The 21,385-nt window shown below is 41.8% G+C and overlaps 1 protein-coding gene across 11 annotated transcripts in view; it reads right to left on the reverse strand.

Annotated features, from left to right (window-relative positions):
• LOC136836098 (protein Star-like) overlaps positions 1-21,385 on the reverse strand; it is a 162,889-nt gene that overhangs the window by 84,602 nt on the left and 56,902 nt on the right. For 8 of the 11 annotated variants that reach the window (XM_067100071.1, XM_067100068.1, XM_067100070.1 and 5 more), the window contains 3 exons: positions 3,208-3,297; positions 2,511-2,560; positions 1,242-1,524 (listed from right to left, as the gene is read on the reverse strand). In XM_067100071.1, the coding sequence (XP_066956172.1) occupies positions 1,242-1,524; positions 2,511-2,560; positions 3,208-3,271 (397 nt within the window). In that variant the 5' untranslated portion in view covers positions 3,272-3,297. Of the gene's footprint in view, positions 1-1,241; positions 1,525-2,510; positions 2,561-3,207; positions 3,298-18,757; positions 19,993-21,385 lie in introns of those variants that run through there. The other 3 variants (XM_067100078.1, XM_067100077.1, XM_067100076.1) reach the window with 1 other exon arrangement.

A 21,385-nucleotide genomic window follows, 5' to 3' on the forward strand; every position in this document is an offset into this window, starting at 1 on the left:
TCTCTCTCTCTCTCTCTCTCTCTTACCTGTTGGCTTAAAATCGCCGAGCTCGATGGTCCAGATGCAGCGGCTTGTTTGCTCTCATAGTTGAGGAAGGTCAGAAACCCAATTAGAATCCACTCGCTACGATTGAAAGGTCCTGCTAGAATGGAAAGAGGAAAAAAATCTTCGGATGCCATCGGAATGAACTATCAGGAACTGCGCTGTAGGAAACTATGGTAAATTCATTCTCTGAGTCAAGTGAATATGTATTCATGTACGTATTCTTGTATGCATGCTAAAGTACATAGCTATCTGTATATATGTACAAAATATCTATCTATCTACCTATCTTTACATACATTTATATATATATATATATATATATATATATATATATATATATATATGGTATACACGGCGGCAAAATCTTACTTTCCATCCTAATTTTTAGTTAATTGCTCAAGATATATTTCCAGATGTCTAAAGTTATAACAGAAAGTAGGCTACTACAGTCATAGGATATTACATTCATTTACCTGTATATGTACAGTATGTCAGTCTATCTATCTATCAGGATATATATATATATGTATATATACATATATATATATATATATATATATATATATATATATATATATATATACCTGTATATACACACATATATATATACTTACTTCTTTGTTAACATGCTTTTTCCCATTTTGGTAAATTAAGCACGATGCCTTCTTTGAAGGACTTTTGATTTGGCTGGGGTAGACCTGGAAGTCTCGATCAAGCTGCCCTGCCTGACATCTCTTAGACCCGGCAGCGTATGTTTCATGTATCATACTTGACCCAACGCCCTTTCTTTCCAGCGGCGAAGTTGTTGCGCCAGGTAGGGCCGAGTTCGAGACTGTGTGAGATGTTTGTTATGTTTTTAAGGTGTTGCTTAGTGGCTTTGTTTTTGTGTGTATTTAGTCTGTAACACCCATTTGCTTTTTAAGCAAACCTATCCGTTGATTACATATATAATCCCGGGATGTCTACACGGATAGCAGTGTCTGCCTCTCTGATCAGTCGGCTGATGGTTGAACCCGTGCCACAGACCTCTGAGAAGTCGAAGCTGCTACTGTAACACTGAGCCATCAGTCTATACACACACAATATATATAAATATATATATATATATATATATATATATATATATATACACATATATATATAATTTATATATATATATTCATTAATGAAATATCTGTATCAGTTTTTCCACTTACCCGGAAGAAGCTCCATTGAGATATTAGGGAATGTCTGTATCAGGTGGCCCCGCATACCAGGGTGGAGCCTGACGGTGGCTCCATAGATGCGCCCCAGGGCGAAGAGAGTGGCGTATTCCCCCATGATGTTCCCGAGGCGACCCAGGGGCTCAGACGTCAACACGGGTAACTGGAGACCTTGCCATTCCATGCCCTTGTAATTGTGCCACACTCTTCGGGCTATGGCAATTTCCGGCAAGGGTTTCGTCGCAACGGGAGCGATTCCATGTTCGGAATTGATTCCCTGAAAGTGAAGAAGAAGAAAAAATTTTGTTTGCACCAGTAGGTGGCCTGGACTTTTCAAAACAAAAAACTGGCAATTTAAAACAACTTCAGTACGACTTCTTCGCTTCGGTTTGTTGTTCTAGGTCAAGGTTAACTTATTTTGGGGAAGAAATACAGTGACAGAATGACTGAATTGAATAGAGAATTTAGGCCAAAGGCCAAGCACTGGGACCTTTGAGGTCATTCAGCGCTGAAAAGGAAATTGACAGCAAAAGGCTTGAAAGGTGTAACAGGAGGAAAACTTCGCGGATGCACTGTGTTAGGAGAGGATGGAAAGTAAGACGGAAGAAAGAATATGAAAGGAGATACAGTAAAAGGAAGGAAAGGGGGTGCAGCTAGGGGCTGAAGGCACGCTGCAAAGAACCTTAAGTAAAGCCTACAGTGCTCCGCATGACGGCACTATGCCTCTTCGGGGTATAGTGACAGAAGTTTCATTATCAATAAGTTTAATTTATTCTTTATCAATAAACAACCAGCCGAAAGCACATAGCCTACTTGCTATAAGGAAAGAACGGACCAAAGGAATACCCGTAAAATCGCGCACACAGACGAGTAGGCTACATATGCTTATATATTTCCACCATACACCTTGTTCCACTTTAGATGTGGATCAGGGATCAGTTGTGAACGTGAAAGTTTTCAGTTGAAATACAACTTTTGAAAAATTAACAAACAAGAACCCATCCGTCAGTGGTCCAAGTCATAATTGCTAATATTAGGAAACAGAAACCTACCCTAGTGTTACATTTCCCCTGTAAGTGTATGATATATATATATATATATATATATATATATATATATATATATATATATATATATATATATATATATATAGATAGATAGATATAGATATATACATATGCATATACATAGAGTATATATATAAATGTGTGTGTGTGTGTAGGAAAAGAAAGTGAGAGAGAGGGAGAAAAATACTCTTCTTACCTTACAGACGTGAAAGCTTCCTATGCGAAGAGTGCCATCGATAGCGAAGTCTGTTGAAAATTAAGTTTCTTTTAATACTCATCTTAGACAAGAAGGATGAATGAAGACTACAACAATTAAAACAATGAGATATACTGAAAAATATAGCTGGGTGTACTGAACTATCAACAGAACCCCTGCAGCAGGTGAAGGGAACACAAAAGTGGAAAATAAACCTTTGAAATTCTTATTATGAGATTTCTGAATCACAATTAATGGACGAACAAGCAAACGAACATAACGTAGTAACTGACACAAGGACCTTATCTATAACATTTCTATCCAGGGTAAAAAGTGAAACAAAGAACCAAAATTTAAGGGGAAAAAAAGAGGAAGTTATATAACAAATTCATAATATTTTATTAAGTCGACAGAAATATATGTTGGGGCAGTTAACTGCAAAAAGTTTTGCCAGGCTCATGAACACTGAAGAGAGAGAGAGAGAGAGAGAGAGAGAGAGAGAGAGAGAGAGAGAGAGAGAGAGAGATTTAAATTTAATTTGATAAAAGTCTTCTTATATATTTTAACTCAAAAATCCTTTCACATACATAATCAGGCGCTGAATAGAGGCAATGATTACTCACACGCATAGAAAGAACTTTAGGATAATGAACTGAAAGCAAAGAAAAACAGCTAAGTATTTTGACAATTCACTTACTTATACAAATCATAATGAGCATCAAGCCGATGAAGACTAAGAGAAAGTACCGTGTGGACAACATCCCACTCTCCCACTTGGAAATCGTATCTGGAATAACAGAAAACGGAATTATCATTAACCACTAGTTCACGTTCAAGGACTATAGAAATCTCTATAGACCTTGTTCACATTGTCCACGAAAGTTGGGGTACGATCTAAATGTATCCCTCACCGTTGGCAAATATAATATATATATATATATATATATATATATATATATATATATATATATGATATACATATAAATATATATAAATGTATATATATAATGATATATATGTGTGCAATATTTATATATATACACACACACACACACACACACACTTACACACACACACACACACACACACACACATATATATATATATATATATATATATATATATATGATATACATATAAATATATATAAATGTATATATATATAATGATATATATGTGTGCAATATTTATATATATACACACACACACACACACACACACACACACATATATATATATATATATATATATATATATATATATATATATATATATATATATATATAGCCGCAATGTCCTCTTAACTTCTCAGATTCTTCATTTTGGATACGCTTGTCACTACAAAGCCTGAAGATCCAAGCGCAAGAAATATGAAGAAATTATGATATCCGGACATATTTCTTGCACTTGGATCTTAAGGCTTTGTAATCCAAAAAAGCACGAAGATTCAAAAAGTTAAGAGGGCATTGTGGCTATTGCAATTACATATGTATCCAGTAAAAAGTGACCAGTAGATTCTACATGTATATATAAGTATGTATGTATGTATGTATGTATGTATGTATGTATGTGTATGCAGGTATGTATGTGTATATGTATATATATATATATATATATATATATATATATGTGTGTGTGTGTGTGTGTGTGTGTGTGTTTAATGTGTACATATAATATATATTATCTATTCCTGAGCACCAAGCGCCCAAGAGAAGTGCAACCTTGCTGCCTAGTCTAATCCAAGCTCGAAAATAAATATGAAAAATGAAAAGAAGTAAAACGGGACGTAATGGATCTTTCTGCTTCATAAAGAAAGGGAGGTTATAATTCTGGAAAAAAGAATCAAGAAGAGAATTCCAAAGCTTGAGGGCAGAATGAATGAAAATGCCAGTGAACTATAAAATCTTAACATAGTAATTGGTGGAAGAGGTAGCTAAACAGGTATTACGATGCTGCCTGAAAGTGTTTGTGGCAGGATAAAATTTGAAAGCTAAGGAGTGTGTCAGTAAAATTAAGGTAACGAGAGTAAATGAAAACATAAAACTAAGTATCTCTAGGGGTAGCAAATGAATGGAAGTCGTCGGTGCAAATAAATAATCACGTGATGACAGCATTAGTGAAGGAGCAAGCGTATGAATGAGAGATGAGGGAGGCAGCACGTGCTCTGCAAAAACTAAGGAAGAGAAGAAAAGTTAGTATAAAATAAAAGTATATATATATGAATGGATTGTAGAACAGAATATCACTTTTGGAAATAAAAGTTAGATTGGAGAACGTGAATGACATGTGAAAATGACGAAATTGCTAATGGCTTGTAGGAGTGCGAGAAAAACAAAGAAATATATCTGGATGATGTTGCCTTTCCACAGTCTTTTGGGTTAAGGATTCCTTATCTCAAGAAAATGGGACAATATAACATCATTGCCTCCAACGTCATGAGACACAAGGGCCTCAGTGAAATTCCGACACTCGTGTCTTTCCTGTGGTTTGTCCTCCTCAAGTCCCCACTCCTCTCCAGCCTCTCTTTCAACTCTTCTGGTGCCCTCGGAGGCCTAAAAATTTAAGTATATCTTAGTTTAACCAGACCACTGAGCTGATTAAGAGCTCTCCTAAGGCTGGCCCGAAGGATTAGACTTATTTTATGTGGCTAAGAACCAGTTGGTTACCTAGCAACGGGACCTACAGCTTATTGTGGAATCCGAACCACATTATGACGAGAAATGAATTTCTATCACCAGAAATAAATTCCTCTAATTCTTCACTGGCCAGACGGAGACTCGAATGCTGGGCCAACAGTGTGCTAACCGAGAGCTCTAACCACCCCTTAGTTATCATGTTGTTTTGTTGTCTCATTGTTTACTTGTTAAGTCTCTGTAAATAAACCCCTGTAAATTAGTAAAAGAATTCTAATTCCCAAATGGCGACCTTCCTCATTCAATTGTAAATCCAGGAAAATCTAAGGTAAGTTCTCAGATAACTTTTCCTTTTGCTCATAAGCTGGGCTTTCTTGGTTTCGTGGCAGTATCAATAATAACTTTGTTTCAATTTCTCACCCACCAAGACCCGTCCAGTTTATGACAGTGACGACCACTTGCCAGGATTAGTCTATTAGCGTTAATTATCCTCGCTATTAAGCTAGACTAGAAAAAACCAGGAATATGTAAAATCAATTATTTCAATTCACGGTAATCATTTCATTATTCAAGAGCACAGGAAAGCAATCGGAACCGACAACTTTGGTAAACAGAGTGTGTGCATGTCCTAAAATTAAGGAAATAAGAGTAATATTAATATTTCTTTAGAGAAACGCAACAATTCTCGTATCGTATAAGCGTTCATAACACAGGGGAACGCTTAGGGTTCTTATATTAGCGAAAACAGAGAGGTAGGCACAAAGTGTCCGCCCCGCGAAATTTCTAGTGTGTAGGACAGAGTGTGAGTTGCTACTTAAGAATTGGGGAGTGTGCAGTTAGGGAATTTTTTGCATGTGTAAGTTTAGGACCAGTAGCTAGGGGTTTATTTCGGGAATAGTTACGGCAAAATGTACATTTATTAGTTAGCGATAAATTTTGAAATAACCATTAGCTTACAGGAAACCTTATAGCGATATCTGGCATTTACACGGCTAGCAGAAACCTTGTGTTCAAAACGGCACATGCATAAACTGTCCCAGTGTTGGAGAAATAAAACCAGTTCCAAGCGTAACTATTTAACGACCCTCCCAGTGCATATTGAAGAATATCAACGTAAAGTAAAGACAGTGCTGATATTCAAAGTTAAATAATTCATTTCGCATTTAGCAAGAAAAGTGCAGTTTTTTTCATCAATTCCACTTCGTCCTGTCGCATGACAAAGGAAGAGCCTACGATCAGCTGTTTCCCGTGCGTAGTCGTTCCCACGACGTTCGTTCAAGGAATGAGCCTCCTCCTTGTGCGCTTAACGAACCTCGGGAAACTTTGTGAAACTATTTGAAACACCCTTGCGTACCATACCCTAAGCTTTTTGATGCATGCGAGACAGTAGCCATCCCATAAATACTTAACGTAATTTCACAACCATAATTTATTTTCGCTTAAGCGCAAAATAAAGTGATTAAAATTTCATAACAAATACGCTCACCGAGAGAGAGAGAGAGAGAGAGAGAGAGAGATTTTTTCCCCTCTCTTTCTCTCATTCGTTCATTTTTAACAGGGGACCGACATAATTTACTTACGAGTTTGAACCAACTCACAAATTATAAAAGCAGATACAAAAATATATTAATACTTAATCAGGGAATTTCAAATTCATTACCCATTTAAATTTTATCATATACACAGTGCGTAGTTTCGAGCACTTGTGTTTAACGAATAAGCGCCCCTCACGGCTTTTCTCTTTCCAAGTGCTTCAGCTTAAACCATTTATCGTACGCTATAAAGCGCATATATATTATATCTCGTGACGTGTTCCAACTGGAGTGTGGGAGTGGGGGTATATCTTATCTCAGACATGCTTGTTGCAAGTGCTAAAAAACACTGCACATTGTGTGCCTCCCTCATAGCCTACCTGTCCTCATGTCAGGTAGTGCCAGCTAGTTCTCATAACTAGCTACCCACTTGTGTCACATCCAGTTTCCATTTCTCTCAGTGCCACTAATCTGCGGCACTGCTAAGCACCCAATCACTGAAGCACTTATCTTTCTCCTTTCACTTTCCTATCTCTTCCCTTCTGTTGGAGTCTCTCATTTACCTTCTACTCCCTACTTACCTTCTGCTCAGGCAGAGTACCTCACCTTCAGTGCCAATTCATGCACTGACATTTTGCATTGCTCACGGAGCGCACCGGCACCACAGTGCCACCCAATCCAAAGCAACCTCTTATAAGCCCTGCACCTGCATTGAAGAAACAGAGTGCCATACAACCTGGTGTTACCGCCCATAAGGACCGCAGCTCCTTCAGGAGCACCCCATTAACAGTGCATCTGCCCATAAGGACCATAAGAGCCTTCAGGAGCACTCCATTTGCTAGCGTATCCGCCCATAGGACTCAGACTTCCCTTCAGGAACGCTTTCCCCCTAGTGTGACCTTCACGGCACACTCATCCACAGTGCCACCTCATTCAAAGGTGCCACTCATTAAAGTGCCACTAATCTAGGGGACACTTCCTCATCGTCACAAAACCTTTTCTCCAGGAACACCCAAGTAACTCACTCAGCACCTTCCCATCAGCAATATGTCAAGAGCACCAATATTTTAGGAATATAGGAAAGCGGACGGTCTTTCCGCCAGGCCCTTCAAAAGTGTGTGAAGGAAACAGATTGCTGAGAAGAGAAAGTATGAAGAAGAACAAAGACAGCAAGAAGTAGAAAGAAAAGAGAGGCGAAGGCAGCAAGAAGCCAAGCAGCAGAGAGAAGAGAAGAAGAACGAACGGAGAAGGCAGGCAAGCCGAAGCTGAGAAGAAAAGGAAGAGAGAAGAGCTGAGAAGGCAGCAAAGCCGAAAGAGAAGAGCGGAGAAGGCGGCAAGAAGCCGAGCAGCGGAGAGAAGAAGAAGAAAGAGAAAAAGAAGAAGACAGCATGAACTAGCCCTCAAGGACAGGGAGCTCGAGTTGAGTTGGAGAGCCAAGAAGAAAGTGCAGAGAAGTTTTAGCAGCGCAACAAGCCTCTAGCCCCACTCCATCTGCCATAAATACCTCTGTCAACAGTCAATAACCTTGTGGGAAATGGACTGAAGACGAGCTGGAACAATGGCTTGAAGAGATCGAATTCCTCTTCGAGACCTATGATGTCAGCCTGGCTGAGAGGGCATTACTGCTTACCAAGCACCTCGGGAAGGCTAAGGCTGCTCACCGAGCCCTGGAAAAAGATCAATGAGGGGACATGGCTGCCGTCCGTGAGGCCATCACTAAGGTGTATGAAATCACCCCTGAGAGGTGGAGACAAAGATTCAGAGGTATGGCTAAGAATGTCGGCTGGTCCTGGACAGAATGGGCCAATCACAAGACCCAAGCTGGGACCCGCTGGTTAGAGTCTATGTGGTGCGACACCTTTGAGGATTTGTTCAACCGGACCATGCTGGAGGACCTCTTCCAGTGTGCGCCTGGGCCTCTAGCTGTGTATCTTAATGATAAAGCAGCCAGCCACCCTCAAGGAAGCCTGCGCTTAGCTGATGCCTGGGAGACATACAATCCTTCCCATGGCACCTTGCAGCGTAAAATAGTGCCACCGGACACCTCTCGGGCCTCAATCGCTCCACGGGCAGCCCGCCTAACAAACCTCCGTGCCCCATCTGTAAAAGGTATGGCCATGCCGAAGCAGATTGCCGCTATAAAGATAGCAATCAGCAGGGCAACAACTCTCGGCAGCCTACCAGCAACGTCAGTCCTCTCCGCCGATTCAACACCGTCTTCCCAGCACAGTCACTGCCAGGAAATCAACATATCACCGGTGCCCCTGCCGAGACTGTGGAGCTTCAGGACACTCTTCTGCTGGGTATCCTGCATGCCCCCAAAACATGTGGTCACGCCCAGGCACGTGAACATGATCAGTGCCACCGCCTCCTTGGCTAAGCACCGGAGAAGAACTCACCCTGAGAGGGGTCTGGACACAGTCCGTCTCCAGTGGCTTCTCTGGGTGATTCCAGCCACCAGTGCACCTGCAGTTACTGCGATACTGGCTCAGACATCGTCTGATGGATCAGGCCCAAGTGCCAGCCAGTGCCAAGGTAGAGGAGCACACAAGTGGACCGTGACCTGGATGGATCGAACAGTCCCTGACCGTCCCCACAGTTGAGCTCAGGGTGATCACCCCTTGGAGCAACAAGGTGCATCATCTTGGCAATGTCAAGCAAATTAGGCACAGAGTGGAGTTTCTGCTTGGTCGAGACATCCTCTGGGGATGTCCCACCCCCACACCACTCTGTTGCCTGACTGCTTCCGCCAACCCATCCAGCGCCACGTCTTTGTATGGGGACACAGCCTTTGTGACAGCTGTGCCACCGTCAGCCGAACCTAATCCACCACATTCACGTTCTAGGCCTAGTCCACGGGTCGTGAGACCGGACGGCCACCAATGCATTACTCCCTCCTCACGAAGGGATCTCACCGTCACTGCTGCAGGACCTGCAACGTAAAGAAGCCACTCCGAGAGATGGTCAAAGTGCCCCAGTAGGCCAGCCGTAGCGACCAACTCCACCAACCCAGAGGCCCAGCCCCTCATTAAGACAGGAATCGCTGTCCCCGATCACACCAGGGACACCGAGGGTTCTCGATCCCCCGGGTCCCCCTTCAGCTTTGTCTGACACCAATTTGCTGCCAGTGCCCTTGCAAGCACTGGTCAGTGCCAAGCTCCACCCAGCTTGGCGGGATGCTCCTGCCAAGCGTACACCCGAGCCTGGCCTGAGTTAGTGCCAGTGCCGGACCCGAACATGACTCGGATCCTCCTGGGAGATCCACCAAATCTCACAACTGTGATCATCGCGACAGTGCGAACCTCCGACCCCTGATGTTTCTTCTTCCCACACTCTTCCACCTGCTGAGGACGACCCTCTGGCAGGGCAGCATTACCTCTTTTCTGTCGACCAGAAACTGTCCAGCCAGGGCCAGACGCTGGTTCTCTTCCAACGACGGTTGTCGCAGCAGCCAGTAGGAGGCCAGCCTGTAGCCCTGAGGCTGCCCCTGATCCCTGCTCTGTGGCACTCCTGGCTGTTCTTCAGAGTCAGTATCCTCGTCGTCCCCTAGAATGGCCTAGCCAGACCCTGGAGGCCCCTGAAGAAGAAGAAGGGGCGGAAGAAATTCACTGCGAGTCAAGCCATAGCTCTCTTGGCACTTGTGCCCGTTGGCACAGTGCTGCTTCCATCTCAGAGCGATCCTGGCACCTGCCCAGAGAGGGTAGCCTGTGTGACCTCTGAGCCCGCAGCATTAACCACTAAACACTTAGTCCTTTGTACTACTAACCCTTTTCTAACTAACCGCCTTCCAATCCCCTCTAGATTCAAACTGATACATTACTTAATCATACATTGTGAATTACCCTTCAGGTTCGTCATGTTTCAATTTGTTGCGTGTTAATCATAAAGCGTAGTGCCGATCATAACTTAGTGCATGCCATTCGTTAGTGCCAGCTCGTTCAGTGCCAGAGTCATGGGGATAGTAGGTTAGGTTAGGTTAGGTGTTTACAGTGTGCATTTGCTTAGGCGTAGGTTTCTCTCGTCCTCCTAGCCAGTTAGTAGCCGTATATGTACCCTTAGGTAGGCTAGGCCTGTAAATTAGCCAATTCAGAACCCCTCTTAGTAGTTAGGTAGGTTCCTTTAGATGTGCAGAGCCACACTCCACCTTATGTAGGGTCACGGGCCAGTCGGGAGGAATTAGCTAAGACCCTCACACCCGAAAGGGTGTGAAGGGCCTTTTTAAGGGGACCTATCGGGGATATACATCCCTCCCCTCCTGTAAATTTCAGTGCATTGTTTAATTTTTGAAATAATCTGCTATGCATTTGACTGTTGAGCCGGGAAATTGGCGGGGCAATAGGGGAAACAACCGTATTTTGAAACAGAACAGCCGTTAAAGCCAGTTTTCACCAACATGAGAATCACCTCCCCACTCACTGATTTGGGGTAAACAATGTAGATCCCCTTTTCACCCCATCACGTGATGTGTGAGTAGTTGGTATTGCAGGCTTAAAGGGACATAGTGGGGGCTAGCCGACAGGTGGGACTTAACCTCTAAAGTACTTAATCTTAAGGTCCTTTCCCTCCATCTTTTGCCGGTGGTATGACTTTTGAGGCCAGGGTAGGCTGAATTTTGACAGACAAGCCCCAAGCCCAAGCACAGTCTCAGAGATGGGGTCAGAGGCCTCCGATATCCTGTCAGAGACGCACGTCTGCATTCCTTCAGCTCTATGCTGGGTGAAAACTACCCGATGAATGGCGAATTGATTGTCTTTGCCGCCAACAACTGTAGATCAGGTTCGTGAATGCCAAGTAGTCAGTAATGGCCTTTCCCTCCCTCCTGAAATCCTTGATTTTCATTCCTTTAAACCAATTCCTTTCTCCACAAAGCCTTTCCCTTTATTAAGTCATCCTGCTTCGGCAGCCCATAAGTGCCCCATATCTTGCCATTTACGTGCCTTGAATTCAAAGTAAAGATCCGTTGATAATCATCAATTATCCCTCCCCCAGTGCAATTTAAGGGCTATTTAGTTAAGCAATACCAGTGTTAATTTTCTCTTTGTGTGAGTGCGATGCGTGTTCATTATTAAAGCTTACGCAGCTCTGATTCCCAGATTGTCGTACGTGATTTCATTATAATTATCTGCTGGGCTACTTGGTGGTTAAAATTTAAGTGTAGAAGTATCCCCATTTATAAGGGATTCATTTCCTTCAGTGTGTACAGTCGTTCTAACCTAGAACATCTCTTTCCAGGAGAGACAAGCGGACGATCGCCTCCGTACTTCAGTATTTAAATCTGCCACCCAAATCCTGAAAATTCCTGGTATGAGTCATTGCCAAATCCGTTGTTGCCGAAAATGTTCATATGAATTATTCTCCCATCCTGGGTTCCATCATCACCATTATCTAGACTATTTCGTATAATCAGGCACGACTAAATGTTATTATTATCATCCGGACTGATTGTATTGCACACTGGCCCCATTATTAATCAACTTGCTTGTTGCCAATCATTGCATTATTGTTCCATGTGTCCTATAAATGAATCTGCCTTTAGTTATCATGTTGTTTTGTTTTCTCATTGTTTACTTGCTAAGTCTCTGTAAATAAACCCCTGTAAATTTGTAAAAGAATTCTAATTCCCAAATGGCGACCTTCCTCATTCAACTGTAAATCCAGGAAAATCAAGGTAAGTTTTCAAATAACTTTTCCTTTTGCTCATAAGCTGGGCTTTCTTGGTTTCGTGGCAGCATCAATAATAACTTTGTTTCAATTTCTCCCCCACCAAGACCCGTCCAGTTTATGACAATATATATATATATACACATACTGTATATATAGACCTGTGTGTTTGCATGTGTAGACGTAATAACTTAGCCAACGAGAATAAGGTTCATATCGTAACAACTCCAGGTGCGATCTATATTTGACATCCTTTTGTTAGAAAAATGTCGAGTTTTCCATTTACCTTTAATTAGAAAAGGCACCAAATGCCAAAGCAATTTTCTGTAAATCGAACACCCGATAAAGTTCAGCCTGGCTTCAGGATTTCATTATCGCTGATTGCCACTATCAAAGTCAAGTATACCTTAGTTTAACCAAGGTATATAGAAGGGAGGTGTTTAACCAGACCAGCTGATTAACAGCTCTCCTGGGGCTGGCCCGAAGGGTTAGATTTATTTTACGTGGCTAAGAACCAATTGGTTACCTAGCAACGGGACCTACAAAGGTTAAGTATATTTTGGTTTAACCAGACCACTGAGTTGGTCAACAGCGCTCCTAGGGCTGGCCCGAAGGATTAGATTTATTTTACGTGGCTAAGAACCAATTGGTTACCTAGCAACGGGACCTACAGCTTATTGTGGAATCCGAACCACATTATGACGGGAAATGAATTTCTATCACCAGAAATAAATTTCTCTAATTCTTCATTGACCGGTCGGAGAACTGAACGCGGGCCCAGCAGAATGCTATCCGAGAACGATACCAACCCATCCAATGAGGAACTGACAGACAACTGAAAAATCTGTAAGTTTCATCAGTGGTCGTTCAGACGCCCAAATGTATAAGCACTGCGACCACTAAGAGTATAATATATTCCCATGGAAAGTTGATCAAGCAACGAGGTGGTCAGTTTTACCAAACTCGCTAAGGCTTGTCACATGTTTCAGTACGGTTTTTTAGTTTTCCGTAAAAAAAAAAAAACTATTGTGCCGGCTTTGTCTGTCCGACCTCAGATCTTAAAAACTAATGAGGCTAGATGGCTGCGAATTGGTATGTCGGTCATTCACCCTTCTATCATCAAACATACCAAATTGCAGCCCTCTAGCCTCGGTAGTTTTTATTTTATTTAAAGTTAAAGTTAGCCATAATCGCGCTTCTGGCAACGATATAGGATAGGCCACCACCGGGCCGTGGTTAAAGTTTCAAGGGCCGCAGCTCACACAGCATCATACCGAGGCCGGCAAAAGAGAGATCTATTCTCGACGGCCTTGATTATAGGCTGTACAGAAAATTCAATTGCGCCGAAGTAACTTATGCCCATTTTTCCTTTTTTTTTTTTTTTGCTTCCATATTTCTATGTATCTTTGTATCTTTATATATAGCACAACTATGGACGATATTCTGTGTGCAGTCGTAACGAATACTTTTCCTATCGCACTCAGCCTATACACGTATATTGCAGAGACATTTAGTATTATGCAGAAATGCTTTGATGACTACTGGCAACACCGCTTACGCATAATTTACTATAACCTTTCATATTGTCTTTAGGTTTCTTTATATGAGCATAAATTACATACTTCCTCGAGTTCCCTGAAGGAGAAATGAATTGAAAATCACACGTTAATTCTCTTCAATCGAACGGTGTGTTACGTATTGTTTAAAGATTAAAAAATGATTTCTCCAGGACAAGCCTTGTGGAGGTTAGTTATCGGCAGGTGATGAATCATGTGCTAAAACAGTTTCTCCAAGAGACAAGTAATTTTTTTAACATAGGATCTCGACATACAGTTTCAGCTCTAAATGAGAATCACAGAATGCATGTTGTTCTTTTACTGGAAATCGCGGCAAACGGCAAGTTATTCTTTGACAGGTAAACACGGTATACAGTACTCGTTGACAGGTAATCTCTGCATCCTGCTGGGTAATCTTCGAGCGGTAATCATACGTGGTATTCTTTGACATGTAATCATGGAATACATGGTATTCTTAGACAGTTTATTATGGCAAACAGGGAATTCTTTGACAGTTTACCATGGCAAAGAAGGTATTCTTTGACAGTTTATCATGGCAAACAAGGAATTCTTTTACAGTTTACCATGGCAGGCAAACAAGGAATTCTTTGATAGTTTACCATGGCAAAGAAGGTATTCTTTGACAGTTTACCATGGCAAGGAAGGTATTCTTTGACAGTTTACCATGGCAAAGAAGGTATTCTTTGACAGTTTACCATGGCAAAGAAGGTATTCTTTGATAGTTTATCGTGGCAAACAAGGAATTCTTTGACAGTTTACCATGGCAAAGGTGTTCTTTGACGGTTTATCACGGCAAACAAGGAATTATTTGACATGAACAGGTATTATTTGTCAGGTAATCAAGGAATATGGCGGTTTAATTTTAGTTTACATGTGATCACGGCATACAACAAGTATTCTTCGATGAGTATTACCAAAATACAAAAAAAATTCATCAGCAAGTTAACACGGTTTACAAGAGGTAATTCTTCCAATACAAATCGTGATAACTGAGGAGAAATCCGCAGCTGTGGTTTACACCAACACCTGTGTGCATTCGTCATCAGGGAAGAGATACAAAAGGATCACCAAGTATCAGTTTTATTTTTCTATTGACAAAATTGGAAGAACGGCACTATGGGGTCACACAACAATGAAAAATTACAGCACAGTTTTAAACTTAATGTATCTGTCTATAAGATTTGACCTCCTGCAGAGATCAAAGTATAAGAACTGTCAAAGAACCGTCTTATTCTTATGTTACTAGCTGAGCTAAATTAAAGGAAACTGATTAGGGAACTGCATTTGTCGCAGCAATAAGATGACAGTTTGAGACGTCACAAAAATATCTGATAAATCTCCACTATGTCTCAGTTACTTCGGGCTAACACAAACTCACAAGTCAATTTCCACCTGCTTTACAAAAAGTAATCACACAAAATAAATCAAAATTATATGCTATCGTGTCATATCACACACATCACATCATTACGTTCATGGAATACCTGTACACCTGTGAAAAAAAACAAAGAAATAATTTAAGTACACTCGTTCGTACCGAAATAAATATTCGAAAACAACAACAAAAGACTAAAAGCAATGTGGTTTTGCAAGCATTCCCTGACCGAGCGAAAAACTGACAGACAGAAACGAATCTTATTGATGAAGATATTTATTCATTTATCTCGTAAGACACCCGTTATCTGAGGCTGAGATTTTTTGGACGAAGGGCTAACAGTTGTGGGCATTAAAATAATGAAAGTACTCTTATTGAGGATTGTTTTCACGGACAAGGAAAAAACTAACACACGTACACATAAACACACACACACACACACACATATATATATAATGTCGAAACCAAACAAAAATTCAAATAAATCTATGAATAACTGAATGCAATGACGCTAAAGGAAAAGACACATATATAATACTATCTTCAAAGTGAATTTAAAAAGTAGAATTTGTGATTACACAAACTATCTCAATCTAATTGAGGTGATTTTATATTGCAAAATACACGCAAGCACACACACGTCTATGTATGCTGAGAAAGAGAGGTGGATGGACAGACAGACATGAGAAAGAGAGGTGGATGGACAAACAGACATGAGAAAGAATGGTGGATGGACAGACAGACATGAGAAAGAGAGGTGGATGGACAAACAGACATGAGAAAGAGAGGTGGCTGGACAAACAGGCATGAGAAAGAGAGGTGGATGGACAAACAGACATGAGAAAGAGAGGTGGATGGACAAACAGACATGAGAAAGAGAGGTGGATGGACAAACAGACATGAGAAAGAGAGGTGGATGGACAAACAGACATGAGAAAGAATGGTGGATGGACAGACAGACATGAGAAAAAGAGGTGGATGGACAAACAGACATGAGAAAGAGAGGTGGATGGACAAACAGACATGAGAAAGAGGTGGATGGACAGACAGACGCCAGAGAAAGAGAGGTGGATGAACAAACAGACATGAGAAAGAATGGTGGATGGGCAGACAGACATGAGAAAGAGAGGTGGATGGACAAACAGACATGAGAAAGAGAGGTGGCTGGACAAACAGGCATGAGAAAGAGAGGTGGATGGACAAACAGATATGAGAAAGAGAGGTGGATGGACAAACAGACATGAGAAAGAGAGGTGGATGGACAAACAGACATGAGAAAGAGAGGTGGATGGACAAACAGGCATGAGAAAGGGAGGTGGATGGACAGACAGACATGAGAAAGAGAGGTGGCTGGACAAACAGGCATGAGAAAGAGAGGTGGATGGACAAACAGACATGAGAGAGAGAGGTGGATGGACAAACAGACATGAGAAAGAGAGGTGGATGGACAAACAGACATGAGAAAGAGAGGTGGATGGACAAACAGACATGAGAAAGAGAGGTGGATGGACAAACAGACATGAGAGAGGTGGATGGACAAACAGACATGAGAAAAAGAGGTGGATGGACAAACAGGCATGAGAAAGAGAGGTGGATGGACAGACAGACATGAGAAAGAGAGGTGGCTGGACAGACAGACATGAGAAAGAGAGGTGGATGGACAAACAGACATGAGAAAGAGAGGTGGATGGACAAACAGACATGAGAGAGGTGGATGGACAAACAGACATGAGAAAGAGAGGTGGATGGACAAACAGGCATGAGAAAGAGAGGTGGATGGACAGACAGACATGAGAAAGAGAGGTGGCTGGACAGACAGACATGAGAAAGAGAGGTGGATGGACAAACAGACATGAGAAAGAGAGGTGGCTAGACAAACAGGCATGAGAATGAGAGGTGGATGGACAAACAGGCATGAGAAAGAGAGGTGGATGGACAAATAGACATGAGAAAGAGAGGTGGATGGACAAACAGACATGAGAAAGAGAGGTGGATGGACAGACAGACATGAGAGAGGTGGATGGACAAACAGACATGAGAAAGAGAGGTGGATGGACAAACAGGCATGAGAAAGAGAGGTGGATGGACAGACAGACATGAGAAAGAGAGGTGGATGGACAAACAGACATGAGAAAGAGAGGTGGCTGGACAAACAGACATGAGAAAGAGAGGTGGATGGACAAACAGGCATGAGAAAGAGAGGTGGATGGACAAACAGACATGAGAAAGAGAGGTGGATGGACAAACAGACATGAGAAAGAGAGGTGGATGGACAAACAGACATGAGAAAGAGAGGTGGATGGACAAACAGGCATGAGAAAGAGAGGTGGATGGACAAACAGGACATGAGAAAGAGAGGTGGATGGACAAACAGACATGAGAAAGAGAGGTGGATGGACAGACAGACATGAGAAAGAGAGGTGGATGGACAAACAGACATGAGAAAGAGAGGTGGCTGGACAAACAGACATGAAAAAGAGAGGTGGCTGGACAAACAGGCATGAGAAAGAGAGGTGGATGGACAAACAGACATGAGAAAGAGAGGTGGATGGACAAACAGACATGAGAAAGAGAGGTGGATGGACAGACAGACATGAGAAAGAGAGGTGGATGGACAAACAGACATGAGAAAGAGAGGTGGATGGACAGACAGACATGAGAAAGAGAGGTGGATGGACAAACAGACATGAGAAAGAGAGGTGGATGGACAGACAGACATGAGAAAGAGAGGTGGCTGGATGGACAGACAGACATGAGAAAGAGAGGTGGCTGGACAAACAGACATGAGAAAGAGATGTGGCTGGACAAACAGGCATGAGAAAGAGAGGTGGATGGACAAACAGACATGAGAAAGAGAGGTGGATGGACAAACAGACATGAGAAAGAGAGGTGGATGGACAAACAGGCATGAGAAAGAGGTGGATGGACAGACAGACATGAGAAAGAGAGGTGGATGGACAGACAGACATGAGAAAGAGAGGTGGATGGACAAACAGACATGAGAAAGAGAGGTGGATGGACAAACAGGCATGAGAAAGAGAGGTGGATGGACAAACAGACATGAGAAAGAGAGGTGGATGGACAAACAGACATGAGAAAAGAGGTGGATGGACAAACAGGCATGAGAAAGAGAGGTGGATGGACAAACAGACATGAGAAAGAGAGGTGACTGGACAAAAGACATGAGAAAGAGAGGTGGATGGACAAACAGACATGAGAAAGAGAGGTGACTGGACAAACAGACATGAGAAAGAGAGGTGGCTGGACAAACAGACATGAGAAAGAGAGGTGGCTGGACAAACAGGCATGAGAAAGAGAGGTGACTGGACAAACAGAGATGAAAGAGGTGGATGGACAAACAGACATGAGAAAGAGAGGTGGATGGACAAACAGACATGAGAAAGAGAGGTGGATGGACAGACACACTAACCGGTAATACGACGTAAAGCAGTTAAACTGCCAAAAGAGGTTTATTTTTTTGTCATGTCGAAAGTTGAATTCTGAAACAACACCTGTATGATATGTCTTGTTTCAATAAACAGTGACAATTTTAGATCTCTATATTATGTGAGATCTACAGTCCTGTGTCTTTGGCATCATACAATTGCCATTCAGCTAAAACAACGCCAAGTCTTGAAAATACATCGAAAATTAATGTTTTCAGTCAAAATTTTTAATAACACTTAATGATTATAAACAGAAAAGAAAATGAGCTCATTATACATAAATTCCCGAGAAAATATCATGCATCATCCTCTGTTCACTCCTTGCCTATTGCTTAGGTTTGTTTCTGTTGTTCAGCATTGTATAATATTTAACATACTTCTTTTCATCTAGTTTGTCTTTCAGCTGAGGGTCGTCTTTTAGTGCAAAAATGTAATTACCCTCAGGGTCAAAATCGACGAGGACGTAGCCTTTACTTTCCATAAATCTGACAAGTTTAGGGTCGACTTTACTCATGCTAAGACGACCATCATCTTCTACGTAGTAATATTCCACAGCCATGACTCTCACTTTGACTTTGTCGTAGGGAATCGAACGAAGAATATCCGCCTCAAAGCCTTGGATGTCGAGGGACAAGAAGTCGAGTGTTTTGACATTCAAGGCCAGAAAGTAAGAAGCTAAAGGGAGACACTGCATGACTCTGTAAGTCTTGTTGGCGGTTTTGCTCCAGTGGTCCCCGCCGCCGAAGAAGGGCGAATCTATTGATCTAGAGTTAGAGCGGTAGACCCACAGCAGACCATGGTCAGGAGGGCCTTCTAAGAACTCGAAGGTGACCTGCTGAGGGTATGGGCCCCTTGCAATGCAAGTATTGGAGAGCCAGGACTTCCTCCTCTTCAGTACCAGATGGCGGAAATTGTTGGGGTCGACCTCTACCAGGATACCAGTCCATCCTCGTTCTTTTTCCAGCCAAAGGGAGTTCGAAAAGATGTCTCCCTCGAGAGCCCCAGAGTCGAGGAAGATGCCGGTCTTCTGGTCCCCAAAGAAATATTTGACGTTGTAGTCGATGAAGTGAAAACTAGAAGCATTACTTGAGGGGTAGTATCTTTTTGTCTCTGCTGGTGGTGACAGATTATAAGGGAGCGTCGACGGTGGGATCAAAAACTTCTCCTTGATCACCTTCAGGAGTCTGGGGTCGTCGGCCTCTATGGGTCCTTTGAGCCAACTCTGGTCATCTACCACCATCAGTTGTTCTTGAACTTTCTGAAAAGAGGAGTCGAGGCTAATCTTGGTGGTGTTTTGACCTGATGTCACTAAATTATTTTTCACAGACTCTAAACAATGCTCTTCATTATGAAATTTCTACATATGAAAATTCCCGTACTCAAAAATGGTAATAACATGCTTCTGAATTCGAATGTTGGAATGAGAAATAATTCGTTAAAGCAATACATTTCAGTAACTGTTACTGTAGGTAAAGAATGGAATCTTTCGTTGATATCCAGCTGTCTAGTACTGGGGCCTAGTACTGGAGTTATCGGTCTTTATGTTCATCTTGAATGCTGGATATTAGTTACTGAGGTAACTTCAAAATTACGAAAAGAATTTTACTTTCATGGGGAAGCAACGGTGTGAAAGGTTTATCTTGGTTATTTTACCTATTTTAGCATATCTACAGTAATTACAATAGTAAAATAAAACTACCCACACAGAATATCTTCTTCGTGGGACCAAAATTATCTGTGGTAGTGGAATGGAATGGAATGTAGAATTAGGCCAAAGGCCAAGCGCTGGGACCTATGAGGTCATTCAGCGTTGAAAGGGAAATTGAGAGTAAAAAGGTTTTAAAAGTGTAACAGGAGGAAAACCTCGCAGTTGCACTTTGAAACAACTGTTAGAAGAGGGCGGAAAGCAACTTGGAAGAAAGATAATACAAACGGAGGATCTGTGGTATTGGTTGACTGAATAATTGATTTAGCAGATAACTTAACGTTACAATACCCACAACAATGCGAACATTCCTGTTATGATGATTCTACTTAAAGGCTAAGTGGTGGGAAGATTTGAACACTAAGTATAAGAAAGTGATTCTATGTGGGGGCTGAGTTGGTGCTTTATTTTCTGATGATTTTGAAGTGATTTATTCCTTGCATACAATAAACGTCGTCGTCATTTTTTTTACAAGGAGACAGCTTAGATATATATAGTGTAAGGGATTAAGCTAATCCCTTACACAATATCCTAAGCTGTCTTTGGAGAAGTTTTTCGCCTTTGTTTGAAAATCACTGGTTTGTGTGAATGCTGAATTTCTTTTTGTGTTATTTTTTTCTGAAGCTTTCTTCATTCTTTGTATGAGATTTTCCATGACGTGTCGATTCCAAATTGTTTGTGGAAATGAGAACGCCCTTAAAAAACAAAAGCCATTTCCTCCTAGCGACAGAATCAGTTTTTAATGACACGAATGAAGCCTCAGTCTGTCAATGAATTGAGGTTTTCCAAAGACTGTATAACTTACAATCGCATGACTTAACAACAGCAACAACAGAAATAACAAAATAATAATAATGGTGACAGTGATGAGGATGATGACTTCCTAAATGAACAACTACTGAGAGAGAGAGAGAGAGAGAGAGAGAGAGAGAGAGAGAGAGAGAGA

This window comes from Macrobrachium rosenbergii, chromosome 56, assembly GCF_040412425.1.
Source record: "Macrobrachium rosenbergii isolate ZJJX-2024 chromosome 56, ASM4041242v1, whole genome shotgun sequence".
Lineage (NCBI taxonomy): Eukaryota > Metazoa > Arthropoda > Malacostraca > Decapoda > Palaemonidae > Macrobrachium > Macrobrachium rosenbergii.